The following is a 16,476-nucleotide window of genomic DNA, read 5'->3' on the forward strand; positions in this document are numbered from 1 at the left end:
CTGTTCGGTTAAGTGTTTGTTCGAGTTTGAACAAGCATTGAAAATATTTTTTTTATTTTTTTTTTCCGTTAATTTGGTTCATTGATTAATCGATTGGTTGGTTGATTAGTTGATTGAATAAATGGTTGGTTGATTGATTGGTTGGATGGTTGGTTGATTGATTGGTTGACTGATTAGTTGGTTGATTGATTAATTGGTTGATTAGCTGGTTGATCGATCGATCGATCGATTGACTGATTAATTGATTGATTGATTGATTGATTGATTGATTGATTGATTGATTGATTGATTGATTGATTGATTGATTGATTGATTGATTGATTGATTGATTGATTGATTGATTGATTGATTGATTGATTGATTGATTGGTTGATCGATCGATCGATCGATCGATCGATTGACTGATTAATTGATTGATTGATTGATTGATCGATCGATTGATTTCATAGTATTGTATACATAAAAAAAAATCCGATTAAGCCAACCTACGGCTTCAGTAAGGCATTGTTTTTCACCAGACAAAAGCAATTTATATATTTATATTGACAAAAATAATTGTGATATGAATATATTGATTTATTTAAAGCATTATATGTACAAAAAACCGCTATCGTAAGAGTTCTATGAAACCCTGTAAGCCACTGCAGTAAGCCAACGTATGATTTCAGCAACCAGTTCCTGTGAGCACCAGCAGAATGTAAAATATTCATTGAATATAATGAAGATAGTTGTTCAAATAACAATTTTGATTTATTTAGGCCGTTTATTTCATAAACAAAATTTTTTAACATGATCGAATAGCGTAAAAAAGAGTGACTATAGTAATACATAATTCTATCAAATAAAATTAAATAGAATTACTACAATGTTTTAAGCATATTAAGTAAAGTAAATATTTCATATAGCTTGCTCGTTAAAATCCATGCAATTTCGTAAGCCAACGATCCAAGCATGACAAATAGCCCGACCGATTGTTCGTAACTTTTGACTCGAACGATAAAAACCACCCCACAATTCTCCTCCAGAAATTAGCTCCTTGTTCGAACGTTGAAAGTGAGCGAAGGCCGTGATATTTATTCTAGCTATGTGCATCAATTCCTTAAACATACAACTTATTTTTTTAACTATGTTATGATTTAAAAATTTTTTTATGTTTACAACAACATTTTTTGTCTAATAATGTTTGTCTTACTATTTATTACAAAACTTCTAAGAAATAATTTAGTTTTACAAATATTTTTGCAGTGCTTCATTTTTTAGATTTTAACCGTTCGGTTATCAGTACCATATTCTAATTATATGGTCTTCCATACAATATATCTCAGAAATATTCAGAGAAATTATATCTCTGAATAAATGAGAGTAGAACCCACGACATAAAAATCATAGATATACATTAAATCAAATCGTTTTCACGCTCATTCTAAATATGGTTAATAAGTGCAATCAAGAAATCAGTTAAAAAGGCAAATAAACTGACAAGAATAAGAAAAACTGAATGGTGGTATATCAGGAATTGGGCTACCACACCATCTTTTTTTTACAAAGTAGTATAGTTCATCACATTCATCACAGCCCATTTCTAAGCTGGATTTTTATCTGTAACCTCAGTCCTGATAATTTACAGCCTCTACGTTTCAATAGACCGGCTAAAAGCACACACTTTCGAAAATTTAGAGTACCGAAACAGAGGTCAGCCAGATCTGCTTACATCGACGAAGTTTCTCCTTTCTTTATACAACACAAAGGCAAGAATTTTTAGAAATATATATTTACCGCAAAAATTTTTATAATCATAATTAAAAAAACGTCAGATAATTCAATTAAAAGCTTATTTTGGAAAGAATTTAACGTTAAAACATTCGTGAAAAGTAGAAAGTATGCAACCGGACAAATCTAATTTGATAACGTGAGTGGACAATTTGATATTCAAAATATCTTGCGAATAATGGGCTCAGAAAAGAGTGAAAAAAGTTTAACTTATAGTAAAAAATGATTGTAAACTAATGAGCTCAAAGATTCGTAAGATAATCTGAACACCAAAGGCCCAAAACAGCATATCAAATGAGATTTGATATTAATAAATGTCAGTAAACAATAATGATTGAGTACATGAAAGTTCATTCAACATAACGAAACCAACAGAAAAGAGACAAACGATCTACAAAAGGAGAAACATAATATTTAAATCAAATTGATTCACATTATTATTAATATTATTATTATCATTATCACCATCATCACCATTTATACTTTTAATCATAAATAATTCTAATTTTAAAAAATATAAATTTCCATTTCGCCTATAATGCAGCTGTCACATAGAATTAATGATCTTCATCATGGGGATTAGAATTAGGGCCACTACCGGATCCAACTCTTCCCGTAGTTCCTCCTCCGCTGCTGCTGTTGCCACCACTGGGTTTGTTTACCACTGCCCCCTTTCCTCTCATTGGTGGCCTTCTGGCTCCTCCTCCTCCGGATTGGTCCTTCTTCTCCTCGATGTTTATGCGACGCTTCCCGTGCAACATTATTGGCTGTAAGAGTTAATTTCACTTTTTAGGAAATTAAATAAAAAGGGAAGATACAAAAATCTGAAAAAACTTAAACTGAGACTATAACAAATGAACTAATACAAACCTTTGCTTTCATGGCTTTGGCAACTGCTTCATGGCTGTCAAAAGCTACGAACCCAAAATTCTAGGAAGAAAAAAGACAGAAGTGTATCAAATAATACAGCAAATATATTATATTATCTTGCATTTCTAAAACATTGTAAACACTAACAAATAAGCAAAATAATTTTGAACAAGATGTTTTAAAAATATAAAAATGAATAAAGCATACAGGCAAATCCCTTGTTGCTCCTTTTCTGTTGATCTTTATGTCAATGACAGATCCAAATTCTGTGTTGGACATTAAAGACAACAATATACCAGTTGTAGATTGATAATATTTGATCGAATGTTTAGTAACCACATTAAGTAAAAACGAGTAAAAAGTTACCTGATAAGTCTGTTAACAACATAAACCAAACAGATTAATATTGACACCAGTAACAGCAACGTACAACCAAGCTATGCAGCAGCTGTCCAAATTAAAAGAGGAAGAAAAATTACTTTCAAACAATTCCTTTATTTCCTGCTCAGTGATGGTGTGTGGGAGGTTGCCAATGAAGAGTTGCTGGTTGTCAGGTATGAAGGCAGGTGGTGCCTTGCCACTGGAATCATCATTGTTGGTCGACGGGGAGATGGATGATGGCGGCGTGCTCTCAGACCACTTCTTATCCCCAGACTGAGGATATCTTAACAAGCAAAAAGTTGAAATTGTAGTCAAGAAACAAATTTACACAAAGAATTTAATGACTGAATTATTTTCTTAAAAAGAATTTTTTGATAAACTATCTCCAAACTACTTCAAAAAAATACTTAAAGAGAGCCTAATACTTGTTTTGAGCTTGTTGATGTTGCCTTGAGCCTCCATTGATTCCATTAGCAACTGCATGCTGATGTTGATGGGGAGTAGCAGCTGTTTCAGTCTTCCTCTCTGGTTTGATGGTTGCCTGGGGCTTCTGTAAGGGCGTGGCCACGTTTGGAGAGGGTGTCGTGTTCTTGCTGGCCAGTGATGCCCAGGAGAACACCTTAGGAGCAGCCAGTGGTTGTGGCTGCTGCTGTGGCTGCTGTTGTGGTGGCTGATGTTGCAGACTTTGTGCCTGGCTTGAGTTACCTGCTTTTGAGAAGTTGTATATAATTATAAGTTGTATATTTGTAAGAGATATTTAAAACCAATGAATAAATAAATAGATAGATGCAAAAGAAATCTCACTTTTAGTTGGCTTCTCCTCATCAACCACCTTGACCTCAGTGGCCTCAACAGGAATAGCTGGTGTTGGGGCAGAAGTTGGAACCTCGAGTGGAGTGGCATGTTCGCTTTTAATCATCTGCTCAACAACCGCTGTCATCGATGTCTCATCATTGGTTGGACTGGCCAAATCAACGTGTCCATTAAGTTGCTGCTGCCCATCGAGATGCTCACTCAGCTGATTGATAGCATGATCTAGTTTCGTCTGATTGGCTACCACTGCAGCAATGGGAGGAGTTGGATAATCTTGCTGTCCAGCCGAATCCATCGAAGCTCCCAAGTAAGCAGTTGGTGCATTGTTCACCCTGCTGATAATCATTGTACAACATGTTAAGAGAATAAAAAAAGCAAAAGAATATGTGATAGAATAGAACAAAGCCAAACAGAACAACAACCTGTCCTCTAGAACATGCAAATCCTTCCCAGTTACATCAACAGTTGATGACTTCATTTCAACATTCACCACTTCAGGCCTCTCGTCTTTATTTAGAAAATTGATAATGATAAAGTGAGAGATAGACAAACTTTAGTTGTACATGTCACAATGAAAGACAAAAACTTCAACATATAATGCTAAAAAAGAAAAAACCCTGACCTCTTATTATGACATATTCCTCTTCATAATTGATTCCGTCATCAAGGCCATCCATAAAATCATGGAACACCTCATCCTGGTAACGAAAAATATCGTTGTGTACGTAAAAATTCTTTGGAGTTTTCTGTACTAATACAAAAGATTGCATGAATCGTCGCATTGGCAGGCCATTCGTCGAGAACTCCCCGGAGACCTAAAAAAAAAATAATTTTTAGCATAATTAAATTTGAAAAAAATTTTCAAGAAACATTATATTTATTGCAAATAATTCCTCCCCACCTGGACAAGAACTGAGTCATTAACACTCCTCTGGCAATCTACCTGTCTGATTTTTGTGCGAGCGTCACAAAAATTCATGGACACTATTCTGTCGTGGATGACCTTGAACAGAAACGAAATAATTGTTTCAACTAGAGATTAAATTGTTAATAGAAATCAATAACAATACCATAAAGCCATCTAAGGGAAAGCTGCCAAGTAAGAAATACATTTTAAAAAGATATAAAAAAACGAAATGTGAACAAACTAACTGATTGTCCATAATATGCAGGCCTCTCTTCGCCTGCCTTCTCAATGCCACCATGGACATAACTTGAATCCTCGGTGAAAAATCTACAGAACAAACAAACATTCATGTTGTTGTGCTACTCAAAATTTGACATGTAGTATGCCTAAATTGGAAAATGCATTAACTCATTGTGTGGTTCAAATATTAAGGCAAACTTATAAAGTTGAGGAAATGTTGATAGATTTTCTAATAAATTATTCTAATAAACTTTCTATTAGTGAGAACACTAATAGGCCATACCTAATTTAAACATGCTCTAGGCGCCTAGCATCATCAAATAAATTGCTGGCATCAATCACAGTATTATAGTGACAATTACTCATCTTCATGCATGCAATATGACCTCACTTTTATTAAGGAAAAATATTAAATTTTTTACTAACATGTGCTATATGCCAATCAAATAGTGATAATTACTAAGTCTAATTATCACTGTTTACTTCAAATTAACAGCTTATCAGGGAAATATGTCTACAGAGATTTTTTTAATTTTATTAGTAGCTTTTATTAAGAAAAACAAACAAGAAGTAATTATTTTATCCAACAAACACAGAAGCAAACATCAAGCATGTATATGTAGATGCATATCACATTCATGATCAGTCTTTAATTTTCAATCAGCCCATTTAAAATCTTTTAATTATTAAAAAAATGGAGACAGTTGAAATGAAATAATTACTGGTGCAAACAGTCGGGCCTTTGGTTGAGAATGGTGTAATATTGTCGCACGAATTCTCTCCCGACGACGTCAACGTTCCAATCCGATTCCATTTTCTTCGTGAAATTGTTACTAAAAAGGTAAAATTAATAATCCACTAATTTCAGGTTTAGGTAATTGTCCAAACTGCGAACTATGCCATGAACAAATAATTAGAAATCGGCGAAACAAAAAGAAAAAAACAGTTTATGACGAAAATATATTATTTATCAAAACTTAAAAGTAAAAAATTGAAAATAAAACGTTAAATTTGCTGAATAATCACATTTTTGACCAACTTTGTGACAAACCTCCAAAGGAATTTTCGCTCAGGATTCCAAAGATAATAAAACGAAAATGATATTTCGAGATGAGATCTGAGATTGTATATATGTGTATATATATAGTGAATATGGTTCGATTTTTATGATTTTTGATTACTTTGATTCACAGCAATAAAACTGATAAGCATCAAATTTATATGAATGTGTTTTGTATTTTTTCTCTATCCTTCCTACTTACCTACAAAATTATCTTTAACTTACTTAAAATTTTTTACTTACGTAAAATTGCAGAGCCCAAATTCATCAAAATATGTGAGCAATCTAAATATTGGTTGCTCCAAACCCACCACATAACTCACGCTTTCATACCAAATTTCTTCACATCATTTATTCTTATCATGTTGTTTAATAGATACAAATTTGTTAAATTTACCAACGCTATTTACTAACGCTACAATTTTAGCTAACTGAACATGGATATAAATGCATGTAACTGAACTAAATCCACATCACACTATCATATACTACTTTGAATTCATATATTGCAATACTTATATTGACATATATACTTATTACAATACTTCTATTATTTATATCTACATTAGAATACGTCAAATACGATAACATCATATATAACAGGACGAAATGAAACGTAACATAACATTTTATTACAATATAGCACATGAATAGAATACTTATGTATATATAATTGTATAGAAGTAATAGAAGTATAAAGTATACAAAGAAAAATTTGTACTTCAGGTGTTTCTCGATAACTAGCCAACCCTATTTGCTTGTTGATTTTCTCTATGTAGGTTGTAATTAATTTTGCTTCGGAGTTATTTAAATAAATATTTCTGGAATATTTTGATCCGTGAGTATTTTATTAATTTGTGATTTTATAGATTTTAATTTATTTCATGTTTGATTGTTTCTCTACTGTAGATCGACTTAGAAAATTTTCAAGTGTGGGCGCGTCAATCGCGTCAATCAACCAACGTCAACAATTTTTATTTACTAGGACGTATTTTTTTACCTATATTCTTCGGTCACTAATTTTTAATCCTTCTCTAACCCGGAAAAAGATCCTCAATATTTCATTTTATTGGCCAGTATATATTCAGTTAATTTCGTTCGGGGTCACGTTGTTTAAAGTTACTCAGTAGTGCTCCGTTCTCATTTGTATTCCTTCCTTCCTAGATTGACTCATCATTCCATCTCTAATCAATCAAGAAGATGTTTAAGAAGAAGCTCACCCCAATTGATCATGTCAAACATTTGAAAGATAATTTAGTTTCAATGTCGAAACTAGAGCCTTCCAATGATAAGAAGTTCCAAAAGGTTGGTTATGTTGAGAATTTATAAAATATTCTTGGTCTGACTAATCACTGATAATGACAACTATACTAAATAAATTTTTATTTGAATTTGTTTGATTCTATAAATTAACTCTGTTTGAAAAAGATCTAAAAGTTGGCTCATTCATGACAAATTTTTAATAAATTTTGTATTGATCTTTTTTTTTCATTTGTACTTTTCCAGTTAAATGATGAAATAAGCCAGAACTTGCTGTCAATCAAAACATTCTTGTATGGCTCAACTGATCAGGAGCCCCAGGCAGACATCATTCCCCAGGTGGCCCAAGAAATCTACCAAGTCAATTTGCTGATCATTCTAATTGAGAATCTTCACAAGCTGGAATTCGAGGCCAGAAAGGATGTCGCTCAGATTTTGTCAAATTTGCTGAAACGCAAAATTGGCACCAGATCGCCGACCATCACGTACATTCAGGAGCATCAAAACATCTTGAATATGCTAATGAATGGGTGTGTTTTTATGTTTTTGCCTTTTCTTTTTATCTATTCTTATTCTTTTATTTTGTTTTTTTTTATTTGATATAATTACCTATATCACATTTTTATCATTGTTACTCTTACATTTCACTTTTTTCAGTTGATGATATTTTCATACTATTTAACGTCAATAATTATTTTAGATTCAATCAGGCATTTTTAAATCTTAAAAATTGTCATGCAAATGTCGATGGCAGTTTTTCATTCTGTCTTTCGGCACAAATGAGCATAGATTACATTATTTTAGTCTATATCATTATTTATTTATTTTATATAAAAAGTTTTTCAAATTATCTCTGGTCTTTTCTGAATGTTTATGAATTCAGATAAGGCTTTATATGTAAATAATTTCATGATAATAATAATTTTATTAGTAATAATTATTATTATAAATGTTATGAATAATTTTGTTTCAAAGGTATGAGAACCCAGAGATAGCACTGAACACAGGCCAGATGTTGAGAGATTGCATTAGGTATGAGGAACTTGCAAAAATCGTCCTCAACTTCTCGGCTTTCTATAAATTGTTCGACTACGTCGAAATGTCTGCATTCGATATTGCCTCCGATGTCTTTGCTACATTCAAGGTTTTTTTCTTGTTTTTTGTCCTCCATCCCTTGTGCATCCAACATTTAATTATTTATTTATCCATTCATCTATCCTCCATCCATCCATCCATTCTTTCTTTCATTTATCTCCATACATTCACACACCCATATATTCAGACTTTAATCTTTCCATCATTCATTCGCATCCATTCTTTCATTAATCCATCATTTATTCATTTTTTCAATTCTTTTTTCTTTTATTCTCTCGTTAATTAATTAATTTATTCTTTTATTCTTTCCTCATTCGTTCTCTCATTCAATTTATTCCTCTTACCATCTCATCCCTAAAACCGCAGGACCTGTTGACGAAGCACAAAATCCTGGCGGCGGACTTCCTCGACGCCCACTACAAGGAGTTTTTCAGGCACTACGACCGACTGCTCAACTCGGAAAACTACGTCACCAGGAGGCAGGCTCTTAAGGTCTGCTAAAAATAGAAATTATTTATTATTATTCTTATTGCCATTAAGTCCGACCCATAACTATAAACAAGGATTGATTGATTTATTGATTGTTATTAGTATTATTTTATTATTTTGGTTGCTGTGTGAGGATTATGATGTAAACTTTGCATTACTTAGGCATTCATTCATTCATTTATTTATTTTCATTAATTTTTTTTTACTTTTTTAGATTGTTTTTATTAGTTTTTATTCCAGTTATCTTGTTGAATTTAGTATTTTTTTTAGGATTGAATTTAGAAACGGGCTTTGTCACCTGCAATCACTATTGTTATGTTATATCATAGTAACTATCATAAAATTGTAAATTTAATTTCAAATAATTTTAGTAAATTATCATTAATTATAAATATAATTTCAAATAATTATGATTATTCCACATAATAGCTGTTGGGTGAGTTGTTATTGGATAGGCACAACTTCACCATCATGACCTTGTACATCAGCAATCCAGATAACCTCAAACTCATGATGAACATGCTGAAGCAGAAGAGTAGAAATATACAGTTTGAAGCTTTCCACGTTTTCAAGGTATCTCTATCTCTCTCTCTCTCTCTCGCTCTCTCTCTCTCTCTCTCTCTCTCTCTCTCTTTCTCTCTTTCTCTTTCTTTCCACATGTGTTTCTGTGAAGATAAGTTTGTTTGTGTGATGTGTGTGTGTGTGTGATGGCATTTGTATAAGTATTTTCATGTAACTAACTAAATAATGTGAAAATATAAAATGACCAAGCATGTTTAGAAAGTATAATTTCGTGACAGAAAATGTATTTAATCACCAATGTAGTATAACTGCATGTGTATTTGTCATTAAGCTTTGCAGTTGGATGGTGTTAGAGGAATGTGGTTTAACCACTACTTAAATTATTTATCACTGCTGAGTGCTTCGGTTGAAAGGGCATTCAAAATGGAGAGTGGAGCGCTTTTAGAATTATATTTTCTATATATAGATTCATTTTTAAACTTTCTCCCGCCAAGGTTTTTGTGGCCAACCCGAACAAACCGCGCCCAATTCAAGAGATACTCTATCGCAACCGCGAGAAACTCATCGATTTCTTGACCAACTTCCACAACGACCGCACGGACGACGACCAGTTCAACGAAGAGAAGGCCTACCTGATTAAACAGGTCAAGGACATGAAGGAGCTTGACCCGGCCTAATTAGTTTTAATTGGTGACCTCAATATGACATTATTATTGTTATTTTTATTATTATTATTTACCTCTGGTGTTCTGATAAATTGAAAAATAATTTTTACTGGTGTTATTATTATTGATGTTATTCTTTTCATGGTTCTTATTATTTATATTATTCGTTTTATTATTATTATTATTATGGTTATTATTTGAAAGTTGTCTTCTGTGTTGTGTGTGAATTTATTTTCAGAAATTATTAAGAAATAAAATATGACCACCAACATTCGATTATAGTTGAATAAGTATATAAATCAATAGAATTTCGGACTTAATACAATTTTCATTTAAATAAATAAATGAATTACATTTAATTAATTATTTATTTTTTCACTTAATTTTCCTTTTAAATCTTCACACAAAATAATAATAATAATAATATGCAAAAAATATATTATAGACTTGAAAAGCATTTTATATTAAAGCCACAAGTTGGTTGATGTACTTGAATATTCTTGTACATATCATTCAATAACGTCGTAAAGTACAGACAAACACATACACACACACACACATGCATACACACACATACATGTGTACATACACTCATATACACATACATGCATACAAACGTACACACATGCACGCATACAATGATCTTCAATTTATACTATTATGATTGAATAGATGATTGACTTCAAATTATCAAGTATCAAATGGAATTTATTTTTCATTTTTAATATTATTCACTGGAATTGTATGACAAAATACTTATCTTTAAATTAAATTGTATTGTATTGTTTGTGTGGGTGTGTGTGTGTTTGTCTTTATGTTTGTGTACATGTGAGTAAATGAAAAAGTTTGTATTCGTGTGATTTTATGTTTTTCTGGTATAATTGCTTCTTTTAATACATACACAGACACATAAACATGTGTTAGCGCGCGAAAGAACACACACAATCACATACACACACACACACACATATATATATACAAATATATACAAACATATATATTTTAATTGTATAAATTTCGTGTAGATTCATTTTCATTCTTTCCCATAGAATAAACAGAATTAATATTTGTTATCTGTTAGCCCTAATTGAACCTTAATTTCACAAAAAATATTTAAGGTATTTATTTCTCTGGATAATTATTTCTTTTCGTAATAATATTCGCATTAATATTTTAATTACAATGATAATTATAGTTTGTAATTTTATAAGCGGAGCGCGAAAATGGATTGAGGATGATGAAATGGAAGATTGAATGAATCAGTAAATGAGTGAAGAGATGAACGAACGAAGGAATGAATGAAGGAATGAATGAATGGTTAATTGATTGATTGAATGAATGAATGAATGAACGTTCGCTTCCATTTTCTCCACACAACATTTTCAGCATTTTAAAATCAATAGACTAATTTACCATTAAGATGGATTTAATTGTGGTGTAACTTTAGTTAACATTTTAACGTAATATTTTAAAAATAACGTAAATATTGATAATAACAATTTTCTTTGCATTATTATTTATTACTTATAAATAATATTTCTTCTGTTGTAATAATAATGTTAATCGTATAATTTCAAGCTAATATAATAGCACCAAAAATATCTGTATTTAAGTTTACGTTATATATATATATATATATATATATATATATATATATATATATATATAATTATGTATATATATTTATAGTCTTTCGTTATTTTTTATTACAAACATTTCGATTGGTTTTTAATTGATGTATTTGAAAAATTGAAAAAAGTTGCGTTTTTTTCTTTCGTTCAAAATAACAATAATAATAATAATGATGATGATTATAATAATAATGATATTAATAATAATTATAATAATAATAATTGATATGGTCCTGGGAATTGGACTGCAGTGACTTATGCATTGTACACACAGGCGAAACTTTCGTTTCTTTCATATTCATATTTTCTAATTATTTTTGTTAGTATTATTATTATTATTATTATTATTCCCCAATATATTTAAGCTGGCGCGAGCCTTGGAGTGCCTTTCAAATGTAAACAAAAGATTACAAATGTGATAAGTATAGGGTGGAAATATTTTAGGTGCAAATATTTTATAGTCGTCATCATCATCATCATCATCATCAACGTCATCATCATAATCGTCAACGCCATCACCATCGTCGTCGTCGTCATCCCAATCATCATCTTTATCATCATCTCCATCACTATTATTAATATCTTTGTCAGTAGTAGTAGTAGTAGTAGCAACAGTAGTAGTAGTAGTAGCAGCAGCAGTTGTAGTAGTAGCAGTAGCAGTAGTAGTAGCAGCATTTTCATTACTCTATATGCTTTTAAGAATTATCATTGTCATGTTTTTTATCTACTATCTTCTTTATATATCATCTTACATCGTTATTGTTATCGCATTTATCTTAACGCAATCATTTACACACAGACACACACACACACACACACACATACACACACACATATATATTATTTTTACCACTGCTAACATTTACTCTTGTTTTAATAAGATATACCTTTCTTTAAAACAACAAACACAATCATATTTTTCAACCTATTTGATCTACCTTGCAAATGCATTTAAACTCATTCACACGCACACTTCACACACATAAACACACATACACACACTCACACACACACACGCACACAAGAACATATAAAATTTCTAGAAAATATCTTTATTAATGTCGTAATGAAATAAATAAGTTTATAAATACGCACGCATATCTCACTTTCGACCTACCTACATCGTGATAAGGCAGCGTACTTACATTAAAAACATGAACTGCAACAACAACAACAAATTCAATGTTATATATGACATCAATTACCATAACAACGACGAAGGGCGGGTATAGTTGTTGACAATTTTAACACAACGAGTAGAAATGATATTAACTTAGACATTACATTACCAACATTTAAAAATACAATAACGTTAGCAACAAAAAGGCAGTTTCACTCACAACAACATCAGCAACTATGACAACAACAACAACAACAGTAGCAAAAAATAGCAATCACAACAGAGTTTCAGTCCAATTTTGATTAACGTAATTGCAACTAACACCGTCAGCTACACTACAACAGTTATTGCTGCTATTGCTGACAACAATGTTAATGTAAGCGTTATTGATGTTGTTGTAGCAGCTGTTATTGAGGTTATTCGTTGGGTTAGTGTGAGCATTCAAGATGTTGATGTCTTTGTTGATGACGTTGACGTTGTTGCTGTTGTGGATTTTTCTGCAGTAGTAGCCGAGTTGAGTGCACTTTTGGCAGAGATGTTGGGGGTGAACTTTGCTCTGGTCGGAAACATCTAGTCCGTCTGGGCTTTCTAATGGTCTCTGTGTTTGTTTGTTTGTGTGTGTTTTTCTATGTTTGCGTCTCTGTATGTGTTTGTCTAGCTGTTTGTATGTTTGTGTGTTTCTATATGTTTGTGTTTCTGTGTGTGTATGTCTAGCTGTTTGTATGTTAGTTTGTTTGCTTGCATGTTTATTCTCAGTTGTACGAATGTTTGTATAGGTTTTGTTTATTCGTTTGCATTTTTGATTATCTACTGAATAACGAGACGCGAACAGTGTTTGCACAAATCGAAAACTGAACCGACAAGCATTATGAAATTTTTCGCATATTTAAAACCAAGCATTATAAGCAAGAGAAGATAACGTTTGCAAACAAACTTTCCTGCACGCACACACTCACACACATATACACACGCACACATAAACATACACAACACGCACACACGCACATACACACATACAAACACATGCAAGCACACACACATTCACATCCGCAAAATCATGTTAAAGATTTTGTATCCTACCTCAAAAAGTGGATTTCATAAAACTCCTCACACGCAAAGTGTACCACATGCAAGCTTTTTTCCTTACAAACATACCAACACAAACAAATACGCTTCCATCAAACACATCGACCCACCTGCTTGTGAGGGTAAACCAGAACATAGCATCTGAGGCACGATTGGCCAGTGTTCGCCCAGCTGTTGCCAGACATCCACTTGCGGTTACAACGAGGGCACAAGTACTCCCCGAAACACCGCTTCTTACCTGGTTTATGTGTTTTGTGTTGTTTGTGGAATTTGGTGACTTGCACTACTACTGCTGCTACTACTACTACTACTACTACTGCTACTACTACTACGATACTACTGTTACTACTACTACTACTATTACTATTACTACTATTACTACAACTGCAACTACTATTACTACTGCTACTACTACTAATACAGCTGATGCTGCTGCTGCTATTACTACTACTACAACTACTACTTCTACTGCTACTACTACTGCCACTACTACTACCATGACCACCACCACTACTACTACAATACTACTTCTATTACTACCACACATACAAAATTATTTTTAATTACTATTTGATTTTTTTTCATAAATTTAAACAAATTCACAAATAAGTTTAAACCTTGGTAAGGAGTGGTGGACGCCGAGACTTGCGACACCAGTGGTGACGTCGAAGCGGCAGCTGCTGGTGGTTGAGACAGTGAAAATGGAGAGAGTTGAGAAAGTGCATGGAATGGTGACAGCCATTGGTGGGGAGCGGTTGGCCCGAAGACAGGTGAAATAAACCCGCCAGCCGCCCTGAAATTCGGTGAGATTTGTGTCGAAATTGTTTGTGGGTGGAAAGCCTGCGAAAAATAAATCACTGGAGAAGTGTGGGGTAGTAGTTGGCGAGGTAGCTGTGTGGTTGTGGCCGTTGTGGTCGTCGTCGTGGTTGTTAGTGGCTGGTGTAGCGGCTGCTGTGGTTCTCCTGTTGCTGGTGGCAGCTGGTGGAAAAGTGGAATTTTTTTCTTTAGCGATTTATGATTATTTTCTATTATACTTATAATTTTGATTATGGTATTTTAATAATTTGAAATAATTTTGCTGGTTGCGGCTGTTATGAAATCTGATCTTTTAACTTGGAAACTGTTTTTGAAAGTTTTTAATCAAAAAATTCATTTATAAAAGCTTAAAACAAAAGAGTAGACCAAATTATCAACTTTAAATGAATGTTTCCTCCAAAAAAATATTGAAAACCCCCATTGGCAGAGAAAAACATAAAAGCAAAAACAAACGAAAATAACGAAAAACAAGCAAGAAGTGAAAAAGTGAGGAAAAGAGCCATACCAAGCTAATTATCTTTACAATTATGATGCAGTGCTAGCAAGAAAAAAATTTTTCTTCCGAAAAACCAAAAACATTTTTCATAATTTTAAAAAATTTTCAAAAAATCGCACGTAAACAAATAAAAAAGATCCTTATATAATGACTCATTATTAACAACATCATTATTTAGTGTTGATATACTAGTTAGTCGTGAGTTGTACTTCTATTACTGCTAGGGCTACTACCACTACTACTTTGAAGTTATGACTACTATTACTTCTACTTCTCCTACTACTACTTCTTCTATCCTTGAAATACACTTGACGATTTTGCAGCTGCTTCAAAAACCATTAGAGTATTTTTTGTTTGCCGCTACTTTTCCCACTACTACTACTACTACTACTACTACTACTACTACTACTACTACTACTACTGCTACTATTGCTTCTACTCTTTGTGTTTTAATTAGTTTTCTATTATTACTTTCCAATGCTGCTATTTCTATATTCAAATTGAAGCCATTAATTGATGAAATATAATTACTAGAGAAACGCACCTGATACGAGTTTGCTGAGATGATATTGTTGTTGACGTAGTTGTTGATGTTTCTGTTGATGTTGTTGTTGTAGCTGCTGACGTCATTGTAGAATATTTGGTTGCAATACATGATTTTTGGTTGTTTTTAATTTTATGATAATTAGGGATTGTTTCTTACGTTGTTGTAAAAGTGAACGCTTGGTAAATTTTTTCGCTAATGTTGACGCTGTTGTTGTTGAGTTGTTGTTGATTTGTTGTTGTTGAGTTGAGTTGTTGATTTGTTGTTGTTGAGTTGAGTTGTTGATTTGTTGTTGTTGAGTTGTTGATTTGTTGTTGTTAAATTGTTGTTGCTGTTTTTTTTGTATGCAGTCTTAATCCCAAAATTTATTTAAGGCCCCTGGAGCCCATGAAGAACGAAAAAAAAAACATTTTTTTAAGAAGCAAATTTCTCAAAAAACTTTCCGCAATTTGGCATGTTCACTTTCAAAAATTCATTCTTTAAAAAGATGAATTAACAAATAATATTATTATTAAATATGAAATAAAAGTTTGAAATATACTTATAAACTTCTTCTCTCACTTAATGGTTCAATTACCATTTTTACGATTGCGCGCAAGTAAGTTTAGCACGCCTGAACTTTTCCCCCATCTTCCTCCTCATCGCCATCCTCATCATCATTTTCATCATCGTCGTTGTCGTCGTCGTCATCGTCAAGTAGTTAAGTTAACG

General features: G+C 32.4%; 3 protein-coding genes across 3 annotated transcripts; 1 reads left to right on the plus strand and 2 right to left on the minus strand.

Moving 5' to 3' along the window:
- Window positions 1-2,327: 2,327 nt before the first annotated feature.
- Window positions 2,328-5,795, minus strand: HELRODRAFT_166349 (hypothetical protein; the record flags this gene model as incomplete). The annotated part of the gene is made up of 11 exons (XM_009033290.1): window positions 2,328-2,537; window positions 2,641-2,700; window positions 2,848-2,906; window positions 3,120-3,304; window positions 3,447-3,726; window positions 3,826-4,166; window positions 4,257-4,341; window positions 4,457-4,649; window positions 4,736-4,837; window positions 4,987-5,068; window positions 5,704-5,795. The coding sequence occupies 11 exons, from the start codon at window positions 5,793-5,795 to the stop codon at window positions 2,328-2,330; spliced, it is 1,689 nt and encodes a 562-aa protein (XP_009031538.1).
- A 1,031-nt stretch (window positions 5,796-6,826) lies between these two features.
- HELRODRAFT_189935 (hypothetical protein) lies at window positions 6,827-10,380 on the plus strand. Its single transcript, XM_009033291.1, has 8 exons — window positions 6,827-6,879; window positions 6,951-7,113; window positions 7,206-7,346; window positions 7,548-7,831; window positions 8,277-8,445; window positions 8,763-8,888; window positions 9,315-9,458; window positions 9,902-10,380. The coding sequence occupies exons 3-8, from the start codon at window positions 7,242-7,244 to the stop codon at window positions 10,082-10,084; spliced, it is 1,011 nt and encodes a 336-aa protein (XP_009031539.1). The 5' UTR covers window positions 6,827-6,879; window positions 6,951-7,113; window positions 7,206-7,241; the 3' UTR covers window positions 10,085-10,380.
- A 2,933-nt stretch (window positions 10,381-13,313) lies between these two features.
- HELRODRAFT_147025 (hypothetical protein) lies at window positions 13,314-14,148 on the minus strand (the record flags this gene model as incomplete). Its single annotated transcript, XM_009033292.1, has 2 exons — window positions 13,314-13,421; window positions 14,020-14,148. Coding segments are annotated over 2 exons (237 nt in total), but the record flags the coding sequence as incomplete, so codon positions are not given.
- Window positions 14,149-16,476: the final 2,328 nt, after the last annotated feature.

The sequence above is a fragment of the Helobdella robusta genome (genome assembly GCF_000326865.2).
Source record: "Helobdella robusta unplaced genomic scaffold HELROscaffold_9, whole genome shotgun sequence".
Classification (NCBI taxonomy): domain Eukaryota; kingdom Metazoa; phylum Annelida; class Clitellata; order Rhynchobdellida; family Glossiphoniidae; genus Helobdella; species Helobdella robusta.